Here is a 25,922-nt window from a genome sequence, read left to right on the forward strand (position 1 = left end):
TGAGTCACCAGAAAAACTAATGTGTGTTTTTAATGAATCTATCATGGTTAAAATGAAGTTTGAAGTTACAATGGGTGTGTATGAGGAGAGGCCCTGGGCCTGGAGGGCCTGGTAACATTTACATCAAATATCTAAATATTGAATCAAGCAAATTTAAAACTGTTCAGGGTGTTCATAAAAGCCTGATTAGACAATAAAATGACCAAAGGTTTTTTTGAAAGTGGAATATCCCTTTAAGTGATTAAGGGAAAGAAGTTGAAACGACTACAGATCATACCATTATTTAAAGTAGGAAGTTGGAGGTGGGGACTTACAGTATGTTTTATCTTTGGTTTTGCGGGATTTGTCCCTCTTTGCACCTGGCGTTAACGTGTCCGTCTGGTATGGATTGAGAATTGCCAAAGAAAAAGAAGATTGAGCTGAAAGTTACTGCAGGTTTTAAAATGCATCCGATCACAACACGTGGTCATCTCTGCAGATGATGAGAATGATTTACGCCTGTATACTAGGGCATTCACCAAATATTAGAATATCAAAGTCACTATTCGACGTTGTCCACCGAAGTGGACAACTTCGGTTTTTTCTCTTTAAAAAATATATAGTTTATAAAACTTGGCTGGATAGGAAAGTCATAAGAATGAGTTTATGCTCTATACCAGGGCTTCTCAAACTTGTTTAGGCCGTGACCCCCAAAATAAACATATTTGAACTGGGGACCCCCACCCTGACAAGCACTTGGAATTGTAGGTATTACATTTAATGTGACTCGGTTCCACAGATGAATATTGTGAAAACAGCAGATCTACATGCTCACAACGCCTTCTGAGCATGTAGATCTGCTATTTTCACAATGTTCGCCTCTTGCTTACTTAATATTTGACAGTTTGGTCAGTCCTATCGAATATTCGACTATTCGAATACTTTGAGGTCAAATAATTTGAATACTAATAATCACTATTTGTGAATGCCCTAGGTCACATACACACAAATAGGCCGGTAAGTGGCAAAATCTGTAGGAGCAGTGTTCAAGAATGTGTTTGAAAAAATCGGCCTGATGGTGGCGCTAAATCAGACAGATCCATGTTGATGACAGGACTCTAGACATACTGTGTACCGCTTTGCGTGATTTTAGGGCAAAATCTGTAGGAGCTGTGTCCAAAAAGGTGTTAGCAAAAATCGGCCTGATGGTGGCGCTAAATGGGACAGATCCATGTTGATGACATGACTATTATAGACATACTGTGTAGCGCTTTGTGTGATTTGTAGGAGCAAGTGTGGCCATAAAGATGTAACAATGTCATGTTCAATGTCATGAAATGTCAATGTCATGAAAAGCGGAAATGTCGAGGACAGACTGCCACTAAAAAAAAAAAAAAAAAACGACTGGCCAATCACAGCGTGTCTTTTCCGGGACTTATCCAAGGACTACAATTCAATTCAACAGAGCCAGTTCCTAGTGTTGCGCGATGCAGCTGTTTTTAAGAGCTGCGTACGAAAAGACCCGCCCCCACCTGCCTCTGATTTGCCTACCGACCTTCCGTGTATGTTACGCACACTGAAGAATTCCAAGCCTGTCAATCAAAAATGCCTATCAATGCGAGACGGGTACCAGAGAGCCGGAAGAGGCGTCTACCTTTTTATGTCTGTGGTTCCCTGAGCCAAAGGAGGTTGAGAACCACCGTTCTAAAGGATGTGAGGAAACTGATTTCAAACGGTACGTCACCAAGGCTTTAAGTCAGGGGTCTTCAACGTTTTTCAGACCAATATTAGCTGTGAGAGATGAAGCAGGGACCTCCACTACACGTTGTAAATGTGTGTGGAGGTAACTCTGAGGACCCCCTGAAGGGGTCCCGGACCCCCTGTTGAAGACCCATTAAGACCTGGAACCACTTTAACCATTATTGTATGCTATCTGCTATTAAAAAACAGCAGATCTACAAGCTCGTTTTCTTTAAATTTTTTAATCTTTGAATACATCTTTTTTAAAGCAAACACAAGCTCAAATATTTGCTTCTGGGGGGTCCTTGATACATATTTTGAGATGGGGGTCGGCAGCCAAATACATATAATTCTAGGCATCCGTGACATGAAAAAGTTTCAGAACCACTGACGTGGAAACATGCGTTTTTCATACTTCAAAAAGTATTTAGAAGACGTTTATAGAATCAGGACAAAAATATTCAAAGACTTGCACAAATTTTCACGATAAAAAAAAAAATAGCGGATCTACAAGCTCGCAGCGCGGCACTCGGTGCCGCGCGGTGAGCTTGTATATCTGCTATTTTTGAATGGTTAAAGTAACATTGCGTAGCGGTATAATGCATTCCAGGTCTAAATGGGTTTAAGGTAAAGTATAATTGTATCTAATGCTGTAAAGAATCATGTTAAAGTCACGTATTAAGAGAGCAATCAATCCATTCATAATGTTCCACATCAGGAAGTTCCAGTTCTCGTCACAGGTTTATCCATCTATGTATCTACTATAGGATGGTTGTTTGGACAGTTGGAGCTTTATAGCCGGGGAGCCACAGGCCCAAAAGCTCAAAGAATAGGGTTTTACCTGTGACGTCATGACATACTTTTATTTTTTGTTTTTTCTATTAATTTGGTCATTAAGGTACACAGAATGAGAGGCCTGCTCTGTCGGAAACATTGCGAAAAAAAGTTATGGCCATTTATATTCACTGTCCCACCGACTTCACTATACAGGAAAGAAACACACCAAAATAAATATGTTTAAGTAGCATGTGAGGGGTCAAACTAGGGGTTCTTGATGATTCTGAATACATTGCAAGCATTTGTTTTGCATGAAAATCATTCCTTGGGCTAGAAAACGGACCAAAATAACGGTGAAAAGTGATGACTCATCACTTTTCACAGGTTTGAGAGGCTGAAATCTAGCCCAAGGAATGTTTTTCATGCAAAACAAATGCTTGCAATGGATTCAGAATCATGAATAACCCCTAGTTTGACCCCTCACATGCTACTTAAAGCATATCTTTTTGGTGTGTTTTTTCCAGTATAGTGAAGTCAATGGGAAACTTTTTTTTTCTCACAATGTTTCCGGCAGAGCAGGCCTCTCATTCTGTGTACCTTATGACCAAATTAATAGGAAAAACAAAAATGTTGAGTATGTCATGACATCACAGGTCTTCTCTCATTTTGGCACAGTGGCTCCCCGGCTATTAGTACACTTAAAGATTGTGATAATGCTACTTTTATATTTTTCAATCGTTTGGAGACGGAGAAGATAACGTGATGTTAAAATGCTCTGAACATCTACAGTATATACCGTCTCCTGTGTGTAAAACTGGACATAAAATGCAATTATGTTTGTTGCTTTATTGTTTCACGTTTTTCTCCGAATGTCATTTTCAATCGTTTTAGTTTGTTTCTCAAATGATTCCTCATGATTTATATTAATTGTTCCAATTCATATTGCTGTCTTAACAGATGCCTGCTAACCAGCGTTGTTGGTTTCGTCGATTAAAACTGACGAAAAATGTTTGTCGACTGCCTTTTTTCACTGACGAAAACAAAATAAAAACAAAATAAAGCCACGATAAAACTATGAATAAATATACTGACAATTTCGGTCAAACTAAAAGACGACGAGTCATGTTTGGTTGCACTCTGAAAATAGCTACGCGTCCACACTGACACGTTGTGAGCTTGTAGATCTGCTATTTTCAGCATGCAACGTGTATAATAATCACCACCAAGGCCCGCCAAATCAAATATTTTGTCGACAAAATCAACTGTAGGTTTAATTTATTACATCTTATATTTTGCCAACTAAAACTAAAACATTTCAGACGACTAAAATATGACTGAAACTAAATTAAATATTTTTCAAGAGACTGACTAAACCTGTCTGGACAAAAACTGTCAAAAACAACACTGCAGGGGCGCCCGCTGGCCTACTGGTCCAGGCGCATATACCACTTAGGCATTGCCACATAGGCATGGATGCCTGGCGGTGTCGCTGGTTCGATTCCCGATCCCGACGACCTCTCTCTCCCTCCATTTCCTGTCAGTCTACTGTCCTATCAATAAAGACCTGTCAGTCTACTGTCCTATCAATAAAGACCTGTCAGTCTACTGTCCTATCAATAAAGGCATAAAAGCCCCAGAACAACCTTAATAATAATAATAATGTTACTGTACTTTATGTTGCCACGGAGTGTCGAGCAACCACTTCCTAATTTATTATTTGTGAACAGGCATGTGCACACATAGACATCAAAGGGGGCTTGAGCCCTTTTATCTGTCTGTAAAAAGTGCCCTCTCCAGACCATGAATGCAGTTTTTACTATGGTGAAAGAAATGCAATGCCATACCAGAAGGCAGCGTTCAAGAGAATTGCCTTTTCCAAACCCTCCTGAACTTGAATGCAGCATATATGTTGAAAGAAGTGCCCTCTCTGTGTAGAAATCCATGCCGTTACGCCACATCTCCAGTATTGACTTGATTATGCTTAGTTCAGTGTCGTATCAAGCACCGAAAATAGCCGACCTCCAAGCTTGGCTGCACGTCGTGTCAGGAGAGATAAACGGACAACGTTGATCAAAATAACAATTCTTCTACATTATCTAATTGTGTAGATTTCTCGTAAATTAAGTAATACAGATGTTTAACAATAATTTAACTCTTGAGGGTGTGAAATGAATCCAATTGATTTCATTTTACACTCTAGACTAGAGAGTTAAATATCTATAAGGGTCCATTTGGTGGTTACCAACTCTCCATCATTTAGCTGGGGAGCACCTGGAACCCCCCCAAGGACCACTGGTTGAAAGCCCCTGGTTTACACTAAGAAGAACACGGCTACAACAACAAACCACAATGAGAGAGCGTCTGTAAACTCTACCTGTAAACTTTAATGATGGAAAGTTTTGCATAGTTATTGTGACTCTTCAATTCTGGGAAATTGCAAGTGTGGTTGCACTGACACAAGTGGAATGGAATCCACTGGGAAATGAATTCCATCTTAGGCCTTTTTCCACTACTAGGCAGAACCAGAACTTTCCAGAACCTGTTTCTTTTTCTTCTTTTTTTTTGAGCGGTGGTAAACCGCTCCATAGAGTGGCTGTGTGTGTGTGTGTCTGTAGCCACTTTTCCTCAGCGTTTTGCCATAGCAATGTGTTTTCCTCAGCGTTCTGCCATAGCAATATGTGTCTGTGTGTAGCCATATTACATCACCAATGACATCCTAGACCTACAGTATATCCTAGTCTTTATCCTCAGTGTTTTGCCATAGCAATGTGTGTGTGTGTGTGTGTGTGTGTGTGTGTGTATATGTGTGTGTGTGTGTGTGTGTGTGTGTGTGTGTGTGTGTGTGTGTGTGCGCGCGCGTGTGTGTGTGTGTGTGTGTGTGTGTAGCCTGTATTACATCACCAATTACCAATTGAAGACGTTATGCAAGCACGACCACCGCTCACTTCACATTGGGTGTGATTTTTTTCCCCCCCCCATAGCACAGGTTCTGGGAACCTACTCTTGATGTAGTTCTAAACATGAGTTCTGGGAACCTACTCTTGATGTAGTTCTAAACATGAGTTCTGGGAACCTACTCTTGATGTAGTTCTAAACATGAGTTCTGGGAACCTACTCTTGATGTAGTTCTAAACATGAGTTCTGGGAACCTACTCTTGATGTAGTTCTAAACATGAGTTCTGGGAACCTACTCTTGATGTAGTTCTAAACATGAGTTCTGGGAACCTACTCTTGATGTAGTTCTAAACATGAGTTCTGGGAACCTACTCTTGATGTAGTTCTAAACATGAGTTCTGGGAACCTACTCTTGATGTAGTTCTAAACATGAGTTCTGGGAACCTACTCTTGATGTAGTTCTAAACATGAGTTCTGGGAACCTACTCTTGATGTAGTTCTAAACATGAGTTCTGGGAACCTACTCTTGATGTAGTTCTAAACATGAGTTCTGGGAACCTACTCTTGATGTAGTTCTAAACATGAGTTCTGGGAACCTACTCTTGATGTAGTTCTAAACATGAGTTCTGGGAACCTACTCTTGATGTAGTTCTAAACATGAGTTCTGGGAACCTACTCTTGATGTAGTTCTAAACATGAGTTCTGGGAACCTACTCTTGATGTAGTTCTAAACATGAGTTCTGGGAACCTACTCTTGATGTAGTTCTAAACATGAGTTCTGGGAACCTACTCTTGATGTAGTTCTAAACATGAGTTCTGGGAACCTACTCTTGATGTAGTTCTAAACATGAGTTCTGGGAACCTACTCTTGATGTAGTTCTAAACATGAGTTCTGGGAACCTATGAGCACTGCTGCTCTTTTTTGGGACCTTAATTACCGGTTAGTTCTGGTTATATGGAAACAGAAGCAGAACTTGGTCCCGGATCATCACAGGTTCTTGAGAGTTCTTGGTTCTGGGAAAGTTCTGGTTCGGCCCGGTAGAGGAGAAGGGGCTATTGTGAGGGACAATAGGGAATCCTCTGGAGTGGCAGAAAACATCCACTGAACTCAATGGACTTTTGAGATTAGAGAATGAAAACAGGTTTACTTTAGACCAGGGTTCCCCAATTAGTTTTCCCCAAGGGCCGAATCATCTAGGGTACCAAGCCGAGGGCCACAACATTGCAGGGGGCGACGGTGGCGTTCCCACTTACTCCAGCGACAGTTTTCGTCCTTGTCGGGTGAAAATCTTGTATATCCAAAACCGTTCGTTTTGAATTTATCATTTTAAAAATGATTTAAACTAGTGAAAACAGCCGATCTACAAGCACACAACGCCTCACACCGCGAGGCGTTGTGTGCTTGTAGATCTGCTGTTTTCACCACTTTTGTGCGATGGCCTTGTATGATTTGCGAAAGACGTACAAATTTGGAGATACGAGATTTCCACCCGACAATGACGATATACTAGTGTTGTTGCTGCTCTTATACCACCATTATTACTGGGGTTGGTGGGGGCCAGACAGTAGCCCCCCGCGGGCCGCAAATGGCCCACGGGCCGCCTATTGGGGAACCCTGCTTTAGGTGAACACAAAAGGTTAACTGAAAACAGGTTAACTTGAAATAAAAGTTCTCTGACCGAGAACAATAGCCTGGTTGCCTATAGCAGACTGACGGGAGTCAAGAGGAATCTGCTGGGAAATTAATTCTGTCTTATCATTTATATTACATATTGTGATGTCACGTGAAGCATGACCAATCCTGTCTGATTGGTCATTGTATTGTCCAATCAGGAAAACAGTCCATTGAACTCAAGGGACTTTTGGGGTTACAGAAAAGTTAACAGAAAACAGGTTTACTCTAGGTTAAATAAAGGTTTACATAACAAAGGTGGACAAGAACAATATAGTCGGGGGATATCTTAAAAAGTCCTGGAATAAATTCCTTGCCAAAACATTTCTTCACCAATGTGTTTGTAAAGGTGTCTAGTAACACATCCCACAAAGACTGAAATTCAGTTTCCCTAGGAGAATCTGGGACAGCTGCTGAAAGTACAGGATATAACAACCAAAATAAATATGCTTTAAGTAGCATGTGAGGGGTCAAACTAGGGTTTTTCATGATTCTGAATCTATTGCAAGCATTTGTTTTGCACGAAAAACCTTCCTTGGGGTGAAGGTGGCTCCTACAAAACTGTGAAAAGTGACGACTCATCACAAACCATAGTGTTGTGAGGCCTTTTTTTAGCCCAAGGAATGTGTTTTTTGCAAAGTAAATGCTTGCAATGGATTCAGAATCATGATATTGGTAAGGAATTTATTCCACGATATGACACTATTTCTGAAGATATCCCCCGACTGTTTGCCTTGCCTAATAGCAACCACACCACACTAAATAATAATAGCAACATTGGATCCATTGGAACACAGGTAAAGCAAAACAAGTGAAACATTCCCATTTCCTCTAAAGTAACCGTTATAAAAATGCTCTGTTTCACATTCATTCATCGATGTAAGGGAAGCGTTTGTTTGCTCCGTATCCTTGGTGACCGGCGTCCCCGTCGTCTGCTTTCACTTCCTTGTCTGCTGGAGCTGGGGGCGGGTCCTTGCTGGCCTTGCTGCCTGTCAACGACACTGCCGTTTCATGGCTAAATGAATCACAGGTATATATTAAAGCAATAAACCACAAGAGGCGAGTGGTTACCGGGGTAGTATACACCCGCTGAGAGGCGTTGGGAAACACGAGGCGATAGCCGAGTGTTTCCGACCCTCTCAGCCGGTCACCACAAGCCTCGCGTGGCTTATTGCTTTTCTAAAACGGTCACAATATTGCAACATGAAAATAATAGCATTCCATTATTTAAAGAAAAAAAGTACACTTCTCCGCCACCAGGAAGAGACATTTCCTTGTTTACCAGCCAATCCCAGGAACGGAACTTACGGAAGCCAGTGTGTGTTTATAAAGTCACGTCATTCTTTTTGCCAAAAAATAGGGAAACAACACTTATGTGTTAGATCAGTCTCATGTTAAGAACCATACACATGTTTATTTTCATACAGATTTAGCAGCTATGTGGGTGAACATCACATCAAAAACGCTAGCATAGCAACCTAAACTAACAGCCGAATATGTGCCTGGAGAATAGAGGGCGCTTGTTGCCCCGCCCGGAGCCATTCAGTCACTGTCCTATGCATGCGGGCGGTGCTTAGAAGCACCCGCACGGTAGGATTTGAGAGCAAATCAAACGCTCGCTTCTCTAGTTCAGCCTCACGGCACAGTGGGAAGAAATAGCGCACCTGGCTTTTATATAAACTGATTCAAGGTGTGGGTTATAGTCTCATATACCACGGCAACCAGCCAATCAGAATCAAGGAATGGAACTAGCCATTTTAGAAATATATATTTTGTATTTCTTCAGTAGGCTTATTTACAATTTCCAACGCTTTTACTTCTTCTAAAATATTATTATTTTACTCCACTACAATTGTTATTTGTCAACTTTAGTTACAAGTTACTTTGTAGATTTGGATTATTATTAAAAAACATACATTAATAAACACAGATCTGCTATTTTGGAAAATATTGTTGAAAATTTGAAAACATTCTGAAGAACGAGTTACTTTTGTTTTGCTTTTGCCCCCACAAAAAGACCACCCCAAAAATCGGTGCTCACGCAGATGGGCCCTTTTGTGGGGTTTGAGCATCTGCCCCCTCAGTGCTCTCTGCACGGCCCTGGTTTTAACAAAACATCACTTAATACCCTACCCTAGCACAGGGGTCTTCAACGTTTTCAGGCCAGGGACCCCTTAGCTAAGAGAGAGATGAAGCAGGGACCCCCACTACTTATTGTATAACATTGTGTTGCAGAAGAAAGATTTTCATAGATTTCTTAGACAGCTTAGACTTGTTTGACAGCACTGTCATCATGTTGGAGTAATGTGTATTTTCAGACATTTAACCACTTGAACCGTCAAATACTTTAGTCTGCTCTGTGCCAAAAAATAGACGATCTACAAGCTTAGATTGCAAAAAACTAACCTAGCCCAGCCCTACCCTCCCCTGCCCCTTCTTTGTATATACTTACTGTTTGTTTAGACTTACTGTTTTCTTTTTTGTTCTCTAATTTTTTTTTCTTTACATATCTACTGCATAGTACTGTGTTCTATTCGTCTGTCATTCAATGTTATTGCGACCGTAGGTCGCATTTACTACCAAAACCTCCACGGGCTGTCTGTGCGTCCGTCAGTCAGTCAGTGAGTCAGTCACACTTTTGCCCTGCTCATATCTCCACAACCGTTGCCCCCATCCATGGCAAATTTTGCACACACACTCCTTGACTGCCAAACTACAACCTCCAAGGACCCCCGGAGCCCCAGGGACCCCCAGGTCCCTGGGGGACCCCCAGATGTAAAAAATGACCAAATGTGCTCACACGTCGACGTCACACTTTTTCCCTGCTTATATCTCCGCACCCGTTGACCCGATCCATGCCAGATTTTACACACACACTCCTTGCCTGCCAAACTACAACCTCCAAGGACCCCCCCCCCCTGGGGGACCCCCAGATGTAAAAAATTACCAAATGCGCAAAAATGACCAAATAACCACCCCAATGGGGCTGCTCACGGGGAATTCCCGGGGACCACCGACTCCTGGTGCTCCAGAACGGATGCAAAAGTGGTGGCGCCCCCAGTGGAGGACCCCCTGCCACTGCAGCGCACATAAAATGCCGTAACTCGGGCTAAGAGCGTCCGGGAGAGCCGGGGCCGGTACCTATTCGTCCGCCAAGGCAACGCGGAGACCCCAGCCCTCATTTCTCACATGGCCCTATTCTAGCGCCACCTTCAGGCCGATTTTTAAAACACATTTTTGGACACTGCTCCTACAGTTTTTGCCCTAAAATCACGAATATCACTACACAGCATGTCTACACTCATGTCATCAACATGGATCAGGAAGATTTGGGAAAAACACATTTTTGCCCTATTTGTGGAGATAAGCCACCTACGGTCGCTTATCTCCCGATTAGGGAGTCTTACTGGTATGATATACTTTAATGGTTTCCTGTGGAAATAAGCTTAGTCTTTTCATGGATCTCCTTTTAGTAGACCTTGTACCAGTGAACTGTACCGTCATGAAACTGTACCTTTTCCTATGCAAACTTCTAATAAAGTCTTCAATCAAAAGGCGTTGTAAGCTTGTAGATCTGCTATTTTTGGGTAATGTTCCACTATAGAATAGGGATGCAAGGGTTAAAGTGGTTAATGTATAAAACATGATCCTATCACACAAAGATTTGGCGGCCCCCCTGTAGTAACTCTGAGGACCCCCTAGGGGTCCCGGACCCCCTGTTGAAGAGCCCTGCCTTAGTTAATTGAACCACCATTGCCCCTGCCGGCGGGGGCAAAAGGTGTTGACCTCTGAAAAGCTGTCAATAAATGTCAATAAATCAATAGAGACCAAATCAAACTACAATTTCTTTGTTGATTATTGTTACATAGTAATCAGCTGCCATTGTACTTTGCATCCATACATTACTCATATTACAGTATTATTACTACTTATTGTTACTCGTTTTCATCATTTTTCACCCTATACTTTAACATTACTAATATTACAGCACTACTCTCACTAAAACATCTGTAGAGTTTACATAGTTTGGAATATATTCATACAATTTTGCCTATCAATTGATGACACCTTGGTGAACAATTTCTCTTTTCACTATATATGTTTTCAATGAGGTCTTGAGGCTCATTCACTATTCAGAATGCAAAATTTCCATAGGCGGAGGTCTTTTTCAATCATCTTTTCCTAGGTAAATGATCACAGCAGGTTTTACACTGCATTTGTGAATTTTCAGGCGTTAGCTGACATTTGGTGAGTCAAGAGTAGCCACAATCATGGTAGTTTTGTGTCCACAACTGTTCCAATTTGGGCATACATTTTAGGCAGATTTTTCCCCTGGAACCCCCTGGGGCTTAACAGGTTAATGGATCTAACTTAGTGTCACATGATCTTGCTTTACCAGGCATTTGGCTGCACCAGAACACCTGTTTCTTTTTAGTGTACAAACTGTGTGGTTCCACTTCTACAGTAGGAGGAAGTAGACACACATCCACTATGACGGCTTCCAGACCACGCAGACGGCAACTTCCATTTTCACACTTACTGTATACCACTGTTTCCCAAACAGTGGGTCGGGACCCAGTTGTGGGTTGCGGGCCGTTTTTTTTGTGGGTCGCGAGTGAATATCCCCCTCCTTTTTCATGCATTAAAAAGAAATGCAAACCATTTTTTCAAAGAATGTCATGAATAAAATGTAAAACAATAAAAATAAATTCCACAAATGTAACTTTTAAATGCTTTGTAAATCTACAAGGCAAGCTCACAACTAAATCTAAATCTACAATAGTAATAATTTTGGTAGGCCTTGATGGTGTCGCAATGGCAGATTTTACACTTGGTTGCATGCTGAAAATAAACGATCTACAAGCTCACAATATGTTGCGTTTATTTCGTTTTTACGTATTTCTCGTTCAGTGAAAAAGGTAGCCGACGAACATGTTCCGTCATAGTTTTAGTCGACGAAAGTCGACTATTGTAGATTTAGATTTAGTTGTGAGCTTGCCTTGTAGATTTACAAAGCATTTAACAATTACATTTGTGGAATTTATTTTTATTGTTTTACATTTTATTCATAACATTCTTTGAAAAAATGGTTTGCATTTCTTTTTAAGAGAGGCCCTCATTGCGCGCTATAGAGAGAGATCTCTCTCTATAGCACTGCATGCTACTCAAAGATTTGCCATTTCAGATCATGACAAGTGACAAACCAGTGGGCCAATTACATTAGTTATATTTCGTCGTTGTCGGGTGGAAACCTTGTACGTCCAAAACCGTTTGTTTTGTGTTTATCATTTTTAAAATGATTTAAACTAGTGAAAACAGCCGATCTACAAGCACACAACGCCTTGCAACGCGAGGCGTTGTGTGCCTGTAGATCGGCTGTTTTCACAACTTTTGTGCGACGGCCTTGTACGATGAAGCAGGGCTTTATACTTCGCGAAAAAAATTACAAATTTGAAACTCGGAGATACAAGGTTAGGGTTGTACAGTGACGATATCTTGACCAGGCTTTTCTCTTGGCAGACGGGTAAGCCTGGCTATGCGAGGCTGGGGTTAGGGTTGAGTAGAGAGTAACTCACGTGGCGCTCGGGGAGCCTCTCTGTCACACTTGAGCGTGCTCAGAGCGAAGCACTCGGCCACCCAGGACAGCACTTCCCCACAGTATTTGATCTGCAAGGAAGGAGAGCCAGAGTCCAGTCATCTAGAGCAGTGGTTCTCAACCTTTTCAATCATATTTGAACTGGGGACGCCCCACCCTGCACAAGCACTTGAAATTCTAGGACTTGGCATTACATTTAGTTTGACTCTTTCTATTCCATTGTGAAAATAGCCGATCTACATGCTCACAACGCCTCGCAACGCGAGGCATTGTGAGCATGTAGATCGGCTATTTTCACAATTTCTGCCTATAATATTTGACAATTTTACCAATGTTTGACCAGAGGTACTAAAAAGGTCTTTAAAGTCCTCAAATCGTCACTTTAGAAATGTGCAGATACACTGTATAAACTTATACTGTATGTTGGTCTGTTTACTGTTGAGTGAGCTAAACAGCTGGGGACCGCCCAAAATAATTTGGGGACCCCTCTGGGGGTCCCGACCCACAGGGGGTAGAGAGAGAGAGAGAGGAAAAGAGAGGGAGAAACAGAGAGAGGAAGAGCGGGTGGGGGTGAAAGAGGGATGAGAGAGGGAGGAAAAGAGGGAGAGAGAACTAGAACTAGCCAGGTCAGGTAGGTTATTTTGGGCCAGCAATGTTTTGTTATACTGGAGATCTGGGCATCTGTCACTCACCTGAGTCTCCATGGACAGGAGACGCTTCTCTTGGTCCTTGAAACCACTGACGATCCTCAACAAGCTCTGGACCCTGTAGGAGTCAACACACTGCAGTTAAACATGACCCTGTAGGAGTCAACACACTGCAGTTAAACATGACCCTGTAGGAGTCAACACACTGCAGTTAAACATGACCCTGTAGGAGTCAACACACTGCAGTTAAACATGACCCTGTAGGAGTCAACACACTGCAGTTAAACATGACCCTGTAGGAGTCAACACACTGCAGTTAAACATGACCCTGTAGGAGTCAACACACTGCAGTTAAACATGACCCTGTAGGAGTCAACACACTGCAGTTAAACATGACCCTGTAGGAGTCAACACACTGCAGTTAAACATGTCCCTGTAGGAGTCAACACACTGCAGTTAAACATGACCCTGTAGGAGTCAACACACTGCAGTTAAACATGACCCTGTAGGCGTCAACACACTGCAGTTAAACATGACCCTGTAGGAGTCAACACACTGCAGTTAAACATGACCCTGTAGGAGTCAACACACTGCAGTTAAACATGACCCTGTAGGAGTCAACACACTGCAGTTAAACATGACCCTGTAGGAGTCAACACACTGCAGTTAAACATGTCCCTGTAGGAGTCAACACACTGCAGTTAAACATGACCCTGTAGGAGTCAACACACTGCAGTTAAACATGACCCTGTAGGAGTCAACACACTGCAGTTAAACATGACCCTGTAGGCGTCAACACACTGCAGTTAAACATGCTCTGGACCCTGTAGGAGTCAACACACTGCAGTTAAACATGTCCCTGTAGGAGTCAACACACTGCAGTTAAACATGACCCTGTAGGAGTCAACACACTGCAGTTAAACATGACCCTGTAGGAGTCAACACACTGCAGTTAAACATGACCCTGTAGGAGTCAACACACTGCAGTTAAACATGACCTTGTAGGAGTCAACACACTGCAGTTAAACATGACCCTGTAGGAGTCAACACACTGCAGTTAAACATGACCCTGTAGGAGTCAACACACTGCAGTTAAACATGACCCTGTAGGAGTCAACACACTGCAGTTAAACATGCTCTGGACTCTGTAGGAGTCAACACACTGCAGTTAAACATGCTCTGAACCCTGTAGGGTCAACACACTGCAGTTAAACATGCTCTGGACCCTGTAGGAGTCAACACACTGCAGTTAAACATGCTCTGGTCCCTGTAGGAGTCAACACACTGCAGTTAAACATGCTCTGCACCCTGTAGGGTCAACACACTGCAGTTAAACATGCTCTGGACCCTGTAGGAGTCAACACACTGCATTTAAACATGCTCTGGACTCTGTAGGAGTCAACACATTGCAGTTAAACATGCTGTGAACCCTGTAGGGTCAACACACTGCAGTTAAACATTCTCTGGACCCTGTAGGAGTCAACACACTGCAGTTAAACATGACCCTGTAGGAGTCAACACACTGCAGTTAAACATGACCCTGTAGGAGTCAACACACTGCAGTTAAACATGTCCCTGTAGGCATCAACACACTGCAGTTAAACATGACCCTGTAGGAGTCAACACACTGCAGTTAAACATGACCCTGTAGGAGTCAACACACTGCAGTTAAACATGCTCTGGTCCCTGTAGGAGTCAACACACTGCAGTTAAACATGACCCTGTAGGCGTCAACACACTGCAGTTAAACATGACCCTGTAGGAGTCAACACACTGCAGTTAAACATGACCCTGTAGGAGTCAACACACTGCAGTTAAACATGACCCTGTAGGCGTCAACACACTGCAGTTAAACATGCTCTGGACCCTGTAGGCGTCAACACACTGCAGTTAAACATGCTCTGGACCCTGTAGGCGTCAACACACTGCAGTTAAACATGCTCTGGACCCTGTAGGCGTCAACACACTGCAGTTAAACATGACCCTGTAGGAGTCAACACACTGCAGTTAAACATGCTCTGGACCCTGTAGGAGTCAACACACTGCAGTTAAACATGACCCTGTAGGAGTCAACACACTGCAGTTAAACATGCTCTGGACCCTGTAGGCGTCAACACACTGCAGTTAAACATGCTCTGGACCCTGTAGGCGTCAACACACTGCAGTTAAACATGCTCTGGACCCTGTAGGGGTCAACACACTGCAGTTAAACATGACCCTGTAGGCGTCAACACACTGCAGTTAAACATGCTCTGAACCCAGTAGGCGTCAACACACTGCAGTTAAACATGCTCTGGACCCTGTAGGCGTCAACACACTGCAGTTAAACATGCTCTGGACCCTGTAGGCGTCAACACACTGCAGTTAAACATGTTCTGGTCCCTGTAGGCGTCAACACACTGCAGTTAAACATGCTCTGGACCCTGTAGGCGTCAACACACTGCAGTTAAACATGCTCTGGACCCTGTAGGGGTCAACACACTGCAGTTAAACATGACCCTGTAGGCGTCAACACACTGCAGTTAAACATGCTCTGAACCCAGTAGGCGTCAACACACTGCAGTTAAACATGCTCTGGACCCTGTAGGCGTCAACACACTGCAGTTAAACATGCTCTGGACCCTGTAGGCGTCAACACACTGCAGTTAAACATGCTCTGGACCCTGTAGGCGTCAACACACTGCAGTTAAACATGCTCTGGTCCCTGTAGGCGTCAACACACTGCAGTTAAACATGCTCTGGACCCTGTAGACGTCAACACACTGCAGTTAAACATGCTCTGGACCCTGTAGGCGTCAACAGGCGGCCCGGGGGACACACGCGGCCCCCACCTTCACTTAATGCGGCCGGCTGGTTGATCAGACTTGATCACATGATGACTATAGAGATACTGTGTACTTATTTGCATGATTGTTGGAGTCAATCTGATGGAGTAATGGCAAATAATGGGTTTTACATAAGTTGTCCTCCTGGTGGCGCTATAAAAGGCAAATGTGAAAAATGCAGGGTAAAGGCTTATCCTTAGCCTCTAGGGAGAGTGCAAACAAAGTTTCCCACTTATCGGTTAAGTTAAAGGTAAAAACACAAATTGCCCTGTTATAGCGCCACCATGAGGCTGATTTGAGAAATTTGAAATGGCATTTCTGCCTCTGCCTAGTGGGAACATGCATGCCCAATTTCACCATGTTTGCATGCTGTGTTCATGATTTGAGGCATTTTGTTCAAAACGGAGCAATCCTGCAAATTATGGAAGCCATTTGTAGCCAATCAGGATGGAATATGGAAAATCGGACAGATCCATGTTGATCACATGACTGTAGAGATACTGTCTACCGAGTTGTAGGATTTGTGGACAAAATCTCTAAGAGTAGTGTACAGAAATTTGTTTTGCAAACATCTGCCTCATGGTGGCGCTAGAACAGGGCCATTTGAAAAATGTGGGGCAGAGGATCTGAATTGGCATCCAGGGAGTGTGTGTGCTCATTTTGACAGCGGCCGGGCCAACGGCGCCGGAGATTAGCTGGTAACAAACTGGATGGACGCACGGACGTACGGACGCACGGACGCACGGACGGACGGACGGACGGAGGCGAAAACATACTCTCCCCCATGCCTTCGGCTGGTGGAGACAATAATTAAGGATTCCAGTTCAAAAGAAGCAAAAATAGCAGATCTACAAGCTTGTAGATCGGCTATTTTTGCTTCTTTTGAATGACATACTAGAATGACAAAGAAGGACGTACACGCGTAGCAATATGCAATGTGGCCCTCTGGGGAGAATGTGGAAATATAGTGGCCCTTTCCATCATCAAAGTTGCCCACCCCTGTCTTAAACAGTATACAGAAAGCTCTACCTTTCTATACAGTATACAATAAAGCGGAACACAGTAAAGCTACTCTCCGTTCCCAGAGACACAGTGTTGTGTGGTGTTTACTTGGAGGAGGTGGTCCGGAGGCGCTCCTCACTGCTCTCCCAGCGCTGGCGCTCCAGCTTGGCCAGATAGTTCTCCTTCTGCACCGTCTCCCAGGTCATCAACCTCTGGTCCAGACCAGGGGGGAGGTCCCTCTCTATGCACGCGCACGCACGCACGCACGCACGCACACACAAACACATGAATGCACAGTGCACACGCATGCATGCACGCACGCAAGTGCACATGTAAGCATTCATGCGCAAACACACTCATTACGTTTCTTTAATTAACAGATCATTAACGTTCAATAAACGCTGTGTTAATTTGTGTGAATGAGCACAGCGGGGAAATACTCTCTCACCTGGATAACGTGTGTAATAATGAAACACGCACGCACGCACCCACACACGCACGCACGCACACACACACACACACACACACACACACACACACACACACACACACACACACACACACACACACACACACACACACACACACACACACACACACACACACACACACACACACACACACACACACACACACACACACACACACACGCACTGGATTCATTTACAGACCATTAACATCCATTGAATGAGGTGACTTTAATGTGTTGAATGGGTGCCTGCAGGGATAGAAGTGCTCTTTCACACGTGCAACACGTGTAACATTTAAAAGAATACATTAAATCCACACGCCAGTGGAAAAGCCCCCCCGGCACATCGTCTTTATTGTACCCTAGACTATTCTAGCACTTGCCTTATTCTTTTCTTTCCTCGTGTGTTTGTATATTATGTGAAACTAGCATAAATGGGATGTCATATGGGGCCGCGTAAAGACTAGACTGCAGCAGTATAGCGTCGTTGTCGGGTGGAAACCTCGTATCTCCAAGTTTCAAATTTGTACGTTTTTTTCACAAAGCAAAGCCCTGCTTCATCATACAAGGCCGTCGCACAAAGGTAGTGAAAACAGCAGATCTACAAGCACACAACGCCTCGCGCCGCGAGGCGTTGTGTGCTTGTAGATCGGCTGTTTTCCCTATTTTAGATCATTTTTAAAACTAGAAGCTGGGCGGCCCAGCGTCTAGTCGGCGACCTGGCCAACTCGGAACAATGTAAATAGGGAATGAATGCCCCGCCCTTTAGGACCCGTTTTGACCATCTGTCTGCCTGTGTCCATTTATGCCTATATATGGAGATATCTGTATCTGTCTGTCTGTCTGTCGGCGTCCATTTTATGTCCATATATGGAGATCACTGCAGTTATAGTTCTGGGTCCATTTTATGCCCAGATATGGAGATATCTGTCTATCTGCGTCCATGTTATGCCCATATATGGAGTATCTGTCTGTGCCTCCAACTGTGTTGCAGACACAGTGCCGGTTCCCCCTTTAATGCAAACCTCATTATACCTGTTGTCATAGGACCCGTTTTGAACATCTGTTTGCCTGTGTCCATTTATGCCCATATAGGACCCGTTTTGAACATCTGTTTGCCTGTGTCCATTTATGCCCATATATGGAGATATCTGTATCTGTCTGTCTGCGTCCATTTTATGCCCATATATGGAGATCTTTGACCATCTGTTTGCCTCTGTCCATTTATGTCCATATATGGAGATATCTGTATCTGTCTGTCTGCAATCCATTTTATGCCCATATATGGGGGCATTCATTGAACGCGCATGCCTGTGGGACGAACGGTTCTCGAGATACGCGGATTACATACATACATACACACTCACAGAGATTTTTTGTTGACTCATGTGGCGTACGTGATGTCAGAGCCTTTTATGAAGTGATGTCACAATGAGTCAGAGCTTTCGCCGATTTCCTCCGGAACAGCCTGATGTCAACAATCAACCCCGCATAAGGAGATTCCGAACGTTTCGCGCCAGGTGCCCATATATGGAGTATCTGTCTGTGCCTCCAACTGTGTTGCAGACACAGTGCCGGTTCCCCCTTTAATGCAAACCTCATTATACCTGTTGTCATAGGACCCGTTTTGAACATCTGTTTGCCTGTGTCCATTTATGCCCATATAGGACCCGTTTTGAACATCTGTTTGCCTGTGTCCATTTATGCCCATATATGGAGATATCTGTATCTGTCTGTCTGCGTCCATTTTATGCCCATATATGGAGATCTTTGACCATCTGTTTGCCTCTGTCCATTTATGTCCATATATGGAGATATCTGTATCTGTCTGTCTGCAATCCATTTTATGCCCATATATGGAGAACGCGCGTGCCCGTGGGACGAACGGTTCTCGAGATACGCGGATTACATACATACATACACACTCACAGAGATTTTTTGTTGACTCATGTGGCGTACGCGATGGGGGCATTCATTTTATGCCCATATATGGAGAACGCGCGTGCCCGTGGGACGAACGGTTCTCGAGATACGCGGATTACATACATACATACACACTCACAGAGATTTTTTGTTGACTCATGTGGCGTACGCGATGTCAGAGCCTTTTATGAAGTGATGTCACAATGAGTCAGAGCTTTCGCCGATTTCCTCCGGAACAGCCTGATGTCAACAATCAGCTCCGCATAAGGAGATTCCGAACGTTTCGCGCCGGTTCGGGAAAACCGCGCGTCGGGTCGGGTCGAGACCCGGCACTGCGCTCCGTGCCGCGGCGGGGAACGCGCGTGCCGAATCTGAAGCCGGTGGGACGAACGGTTCTCGAGATACGCGGATTACATACACGCAGACACGCAGAGACTTCTCGCATTTATAGATAGATGATAAACACAAAACGAACGGTTTTGGACATACAGGGTTTTCACCCGACAACGACGATAGGATCTTGCACTGATTGCCAATCTCTCCCAATAGAAGAGAGGGAGGGCGAGTGCCAAAGTGCGGACGGTTCATATGAACCCACAGCTATCACCTATGTGCCTAAAATGTAAAATCTCGGTAGGGACCTGGTCTTGTCATAGAATAGAGGCATATTGGATGGGATGAGATGAGATGTAGTGGAGTGGAAGTGCAGTCCAAGTAGGGAATGAGGCTTTACTCCAGGTGAAGGAGTTTAAGTATCTCGGGGTCTTGTTCACGAATGAGAGAAAGGGTAAGACGGAGAAGGAGATCAGTCGGAGAATCGGAGCAGCAGGAGCTAGATCGCACTGTGGTGAAGAAAAAAGAGTTGAGCCGGAAGGCAAAGCTCTCTGTCTACCGAGCAATCTTCGTTCCTACTCTCACCTATGGTCATGAAGTGTGGGTCACGGCCGAAAGAATAAGATCGCCCGTGCAAGCGGCCGAAATGGGTTTCCTCAGACGGGTGGCTGGTATCTCCCTTAGAGATAGGGTAAGAAGTTCAGTTACCCGAGAGAGACTTGGAGTAGAACCGCTGCTCCTACACTTGGAAAGGAGTCAGCTTAGGTGATTCGGGCATCTAGTACGGATGCCCCCCCGAGCGCCTTCCTAGGAAGGTCCTCGATGCGCATCCCACTGGGAGGAGACCCTGTTGCAGGCCAAAGACCAGATGGAGGGATTATATCTCCAAACTGGCTTGGGAACGCCTCGGTATACTCCCTGAGGGAGTGGAGGAAGTTGTTCGGGATAAGGAAATCTGGAGGTCTCAGTTGGAACTGTTACCCCCTGCGACCCGATTCCGGATAAGCGGTTGAAGATGGATGGATGGATGGATGGAAGTACGGTACAAGTTTTGAAATAGGCCTGCTCCAGTAAAGCAGTGGTTCTCAACCTTTTCAGGTCGCGACCCCCAAAATAATCATATTTTAACTGGGGACCCCCCACCCTGACGAGCACTAAGAGTTGAGGCATTGCATTTTGTATAACACGGTTCTATTGTGAAAATAGCCGATCTACATGATCACAACGCCTCGCGTTGCGAGTCGTTGTGAGCACGTAGATCAGCTATTTTCACACTTTTTGCCTCTAATATTTGACAATTTAGCCAATGTTTAATTTTTCATTTTAGAGGTGTTAAAAAGTCCTTAAATTGTCACTTTAGAAATGTGCAGATACACTTAAACCTTATGTTGGTTTGTTTACTGTTGAGTGAGAAAACAATGTTGCACATTAAGTTAATCATAATCTTGGGACAACCCAAAACAAATTGGGGACCCTGGGGGTCCCGACCCACAGGTTGAGAACCACTGCTTTAAGGTACAAGTACCTCGAAATTGTACCGAAGTAGAGTACTTGAGTAAATGTACTTGGTTACTTAACACCATTACTACTGACTGAACCTTTTATCCAGCACGCAGCCTAGCTTTTTCTCGCACCCACTCATGCACCCACCATGCACCCACCCACCCACCCAACCCCACACACACACACACACACACACACACACACACACACACACACACACACACACACACACACACACACACACACACACACACACACACACACACACACACACACACACACACACACACACACAATGAATTAACAGACAATTAAAAATAAGGTGACTTTAATCATCAGTGTGATTAGGTCCCGACAGAGGAAGTGCTCTCCCACACATGACAGTTGTGTGTGCAATAGTGAAACCTGTCAGGTTGTACTGCTTTACAGTGAATAGGGAAATATCATCATGCTCTCTACCATGAACATGGTTGTGGATTGTTTGTTTAGTAACCTAGACGTTCCTGTTTTACTGGGCTTAATGACGCAGTTGAGCAAGATGAAGAAGAGGTGACTGATCATGACCTGCTATGCTTTCACTATATTTAAAATAGGGCTGGGTGGTTAATTCATAACCCCCCATAACCCCCCCTGAAATGTAGTGGAGTCAAAAGTACTATATTGAAATGTAGTGGAGTAAATGTTATGCTGTAAGTAAGCAGTAAAGTACGGATACTCAGCAAGTGTAGTACAGTATTCAAGTAAATGTAATGAATTACAGTCCACCACCACCTGGAACTAGCCTCGTACCCGTTGGTCGTTTACTAGGCTAACCTGGAACAGGTGAAGAGTTCATTTTAGTTTAAGCTTTTATTACAATATGGGTTACTCAGGCACACTTTATTCTACCAATGAAAGCAGATTCTGCCAATGCATTTCAATGGGAATGGAGTGTTTTTGTTTGTTGTTGCAGACATCAGCAAATGGCAGCAAACTGTTCCATTGCCATATGAAATCTACAGAGGTGTAATACAAGTGTGGCGTGTGACTGTGCCCTAACAGAGTATTACATTGCAGTGTTGATACTTTTACTTAAAGTAAGAAATTTGAGTATAAGTTTTCCACCACTGGCTGGCTATAACAGCAGGCACGTGCACACATAGACATCAAAGGGGGCTTGAGCCCCTGCCCTTTTATCTGTCCATAAAAACTGCCCTTTCCAGACCATAAATGCAGTTTTTACTATGGTGAAAGAAACTCAAATGCCCCTCTTTCCATGCCATACCTGAAGGCAACATTCAAGAGAATTGCCTTGTCCAAACTTCCTGAACTTGAATGCAGCATCTTATATTGAAAGAATTGCCCTCTCTGTATAGAAATCCATGCCATCACGCCACATCTCCAGTATTGACTTGATTATGCTTAGTTCAGTGTGGTTTCACACACCGAAAATAGCCGACCTCCAAGCTCACAACGAGTAAGTTGGAAATTTCAGCCCCTGCCACTCTAACATTCTCTGCACGTCCCTGAATAACAGTGTGTTTTTTGGTGTACAGGGGCGAAATTAGATCTTATTCTGCATGGGTTTTCAGATCAAAAGGGCCCTGTACTGCCATGAGGGGGGCCCTGATATAGGAGATTAGAGACCCCTGATATATTGGAAATGACAAAATACATATCGTCGTTGTCGGGTGTAAACCTCGTATCTCCAAGTTTCAAATTTGTATGTTCTTTCGCAAAGTAAAGCCCTGCTTCATCGTACAAGGCCGTCGCACAAAAGTAGTGAAAACAGCCGATCTACAAGCACACAACGCCTCGCGGTGCGAGGCGTTGTGTGCTTGTAGATCGGCTGTTTTCACTAGTTTAAATCATTTTTAAAATGAAAAATGCAAAACGAACCGTTTTGGACATACAAGGTTTTTCACCCGACAACGACAATATAATAGCCTATGAATTTATAATACTGTCACCAGTAGGGGGGGCCCTTGGGTTTATTAAACCCATCAACCCTATACAAATTATGCTTGTGTTGGTGTACCTAGGTGCTCCTGTTTGGGCTCGGGGCGTCTGAGCAGGCTGAAGAGGATCTGGGACAGGTGGCTGATGATGATGAAGGGTGGAGCCAGGGCGGGGCGGCTGTGGTACTCCACGATCAGGTTGTAGCGCTGGAACTTCCAGAAGATGTCCGCGTTCTCCTGCACCACCTGGAAGGTGTAGCTGCACAGAGCAAGAGAACACCATGAGTAGTTCCCAACCTTTTCAGGCTGTGACCCCCCAAAATAATCATATTTGAACTGGTGTTCTATCCAAGCACCTGGAAGGTTGTATAGTAAGTAGCTGCGGGTGCAGAATAGGGATGCGGTATCGGTACTCGCGGTATCGGTACTCGCCCCGATACAACCCTATTTTGCTGTACTCGTACTCGCCAGATACTTCTCACGGCAGCGGCCGATACCGAGCAGGGGCGTCACAAGGGGGAGAAAAGTGGGACTGAGTTACTAGGGCTCAAGGTGGAAGCCAGGGCCTTAATTATTTTATACTTTTGCTATTGAAAAATAACAGATATGCAAGCTCACAGTGCCGCACTGCAAGCTTGCAGATCTGCTATTTTTTAAATACCCCATGAAGAACATTCATGGGGGGCCAGCAGTGAATCCAGGGCCCAGAATTTGGTGCGACACCCTTGGCAATGAGTGCACTTCTTTGTGAGGATGACAACACCAAAGCAGAGTGCAAACAATGCACTAATAAAATATCAAGAGGGGGTTCTGCGGCCGCCTACCCTTTCTCTGTGTGTGTGTGTGTGTGTGTGTGTGTGTGTGTGTGTGTGTGTGTGTGTGTGTGTGTGTGTGTGTGTGTGTGTGTGTGTGTGTGTGTGTGTGTGTGTGTGTGTGCGCGCGCGTAACTCACGTCTCACGTTGCTGAACGTCGCTCCATAAAACAACAACAAACGATATTTCCAAATAAAGTCCATAGGAGTCGTAGATATGGACAACACTTGTTGTCCATCTAAGGATAGCATTTCTAGTTCCCTTTATAGAGTTTAAAACGACCTATTCCACCGGAGCTAGCCTATTAGCATGGACGGACCTGCACTGTGTGTGGATGGAGGAACACGCAGTGGCGTCAGTTCAGAAAAAGATAAGTTATGGCAACATGACTGGTGACACCAGTCATGTTGCCATACCTTAGCAACAGGCATGATACATTTATTTTAAGAAGAAGTACATTATAATATATCATTATATATACCTTAAATATAATTATAATACCTTGTTAAAGTGACCATTTTGTTAAGTTTGCATTTATTTACTGTAATTTACCAACATAATAACCCGCACAGATAGACAAAGAGACATTCATGGATTCATATTCAGAACTAACTTTTTATCTTCCCCCCTGGACCCAGGGTATTGCCATACCCAATTGACGCCCCTGGGAACACGTGTTGAAAAAAAAAAGGAAAAAAAAGCGTAATTTAAATACATTTTGTATTATTAATTGTACTCGTATCGGTACTCGGTATCGGCGAGTACTCAACATGAAGTACTTGTACTCGTACTCGGTCAGCAAAAAAGTGGTATCGGGACATCCCTAGTGCAGAACACCTGTTTTTGATTGATTGATTGAAGAATTTATTAGAAGTTTGCAATAGAAAAAAGTACAGTTTCATGACAGTACAAATCACTGGTACAAGGTCAACTAAAAGGAGATCCTAGAAAGCCGAGGCTTATTTCCACAGGAACCACACTTTAAGTATCTCATATAACATTGAAAGACAGACGGATAGAACATAATACTTTATCTAGGATAATATCAGTTTCAAAAGCATAACATCAAATACAAAAGGCAGAATACAAAGAAAAGGGGGGGGGGGGAGCATGGGGGCTTAGTCTATTTACAAGTCACGGGTAGCTGCTGTCTGAAGGTGACTTTTCATACCAATTTTGAAGGAGGCTAGGGATTTGCTCTCCTTTAGGGCTTGTGGAAGGGCGTTCCACATGTTGATGGTATAGCAGGAGAACGAGTTAGCGCCTTGTTTAGTGTTAAATCTACGCTGATGATGATTAGTGGAGCTGCCTCTGGTGTTATGATCGTGAACATCCTTGACCTTTAAGAAGTAGTTTGTCAGGTACATGGGAATCTTGGAGGTGTAGTGTATCTTGTACACCAGGCCCATTGCAAGATGCTGTACTCTGTCAGCTACTTTGAGCCACCCCACGCTTTCGTGGTGATGCTCGGTAAGGTGGGTCAGAGGAGGGAGACCAAGCACAACCCTAATTAGTTTGTTTTGGGCTGTTTGGAGCTTTAGCTTTAAGGCAGCTGGGGCGTCGCGATACCAGACAAGGACTCCGTAATCAATGAGGGGCCCAATAAGAGCACCTCCTAGTGTCTTTCGGGATTTAATATTGATCAGCGGGGCAACTCTTTGCAAGAAGCGAATTCGTTGATTGACTTTATTGATTACCTTGGTGGTCATTTTTTCACTGGATAGGTTAGCCTCCAGGATGCAACCCAGGTAGCAGATGTGGTTTTTTCTTTCTATCACAGTGTCACCTACTTTAATTGTGAAGTTCTCAAC

General features: G+C 43.9%; 1 protein-coding gene across 1 annotated transcript in view; it reads right to left on the minus strand.

Moving 5' to 3' along the window:
• Positions 1–7,930: 7,930 nt before the first annotated feature.
• Positions 7,931–25,922, minus strand: part of trpm5 (transient receptor potential cation channel, subfamily M, member 5) — a gene marked incomplete at both ends in the record, with an annotated part of 76,167 nt that continues 58,175 nt past the window's right edge. Inside the window, 5 exons of the mRNA XM_080730391.1 lie at positions 7,931–8,064; positions 12,640–12,730; positions 13,352–13,424; positions 17,242–17,374; positions 23,379–23,557. Of these exons, the coding sequence (XP_080586517.1) occupies positions 7,931–8,064; positions 12,640–12,730; positions 13,352–13,424; positions 17,242–17,374; positions 23,379–23,557 (610 nt within the window). The remainder of the gene's footprint in view (positions 8,065–12,639; positions 12,731–13,351; positions 13,425–17,241; positions 17,375–23,378; positions 23,558–25,922) is intronic.

This window comes from Nannobrachium achirus (genome assembly GCF_963921795.1).
Source record: "Nannobrachium achirus genome assembly, chromosome: 7".
Lineage (NCBI taxonomy): Eukaryota > Metazoa > Chordata > Actinopteri > Myctophiformes > Myctophidae > Nannobrachium > Nannobrachium achirus.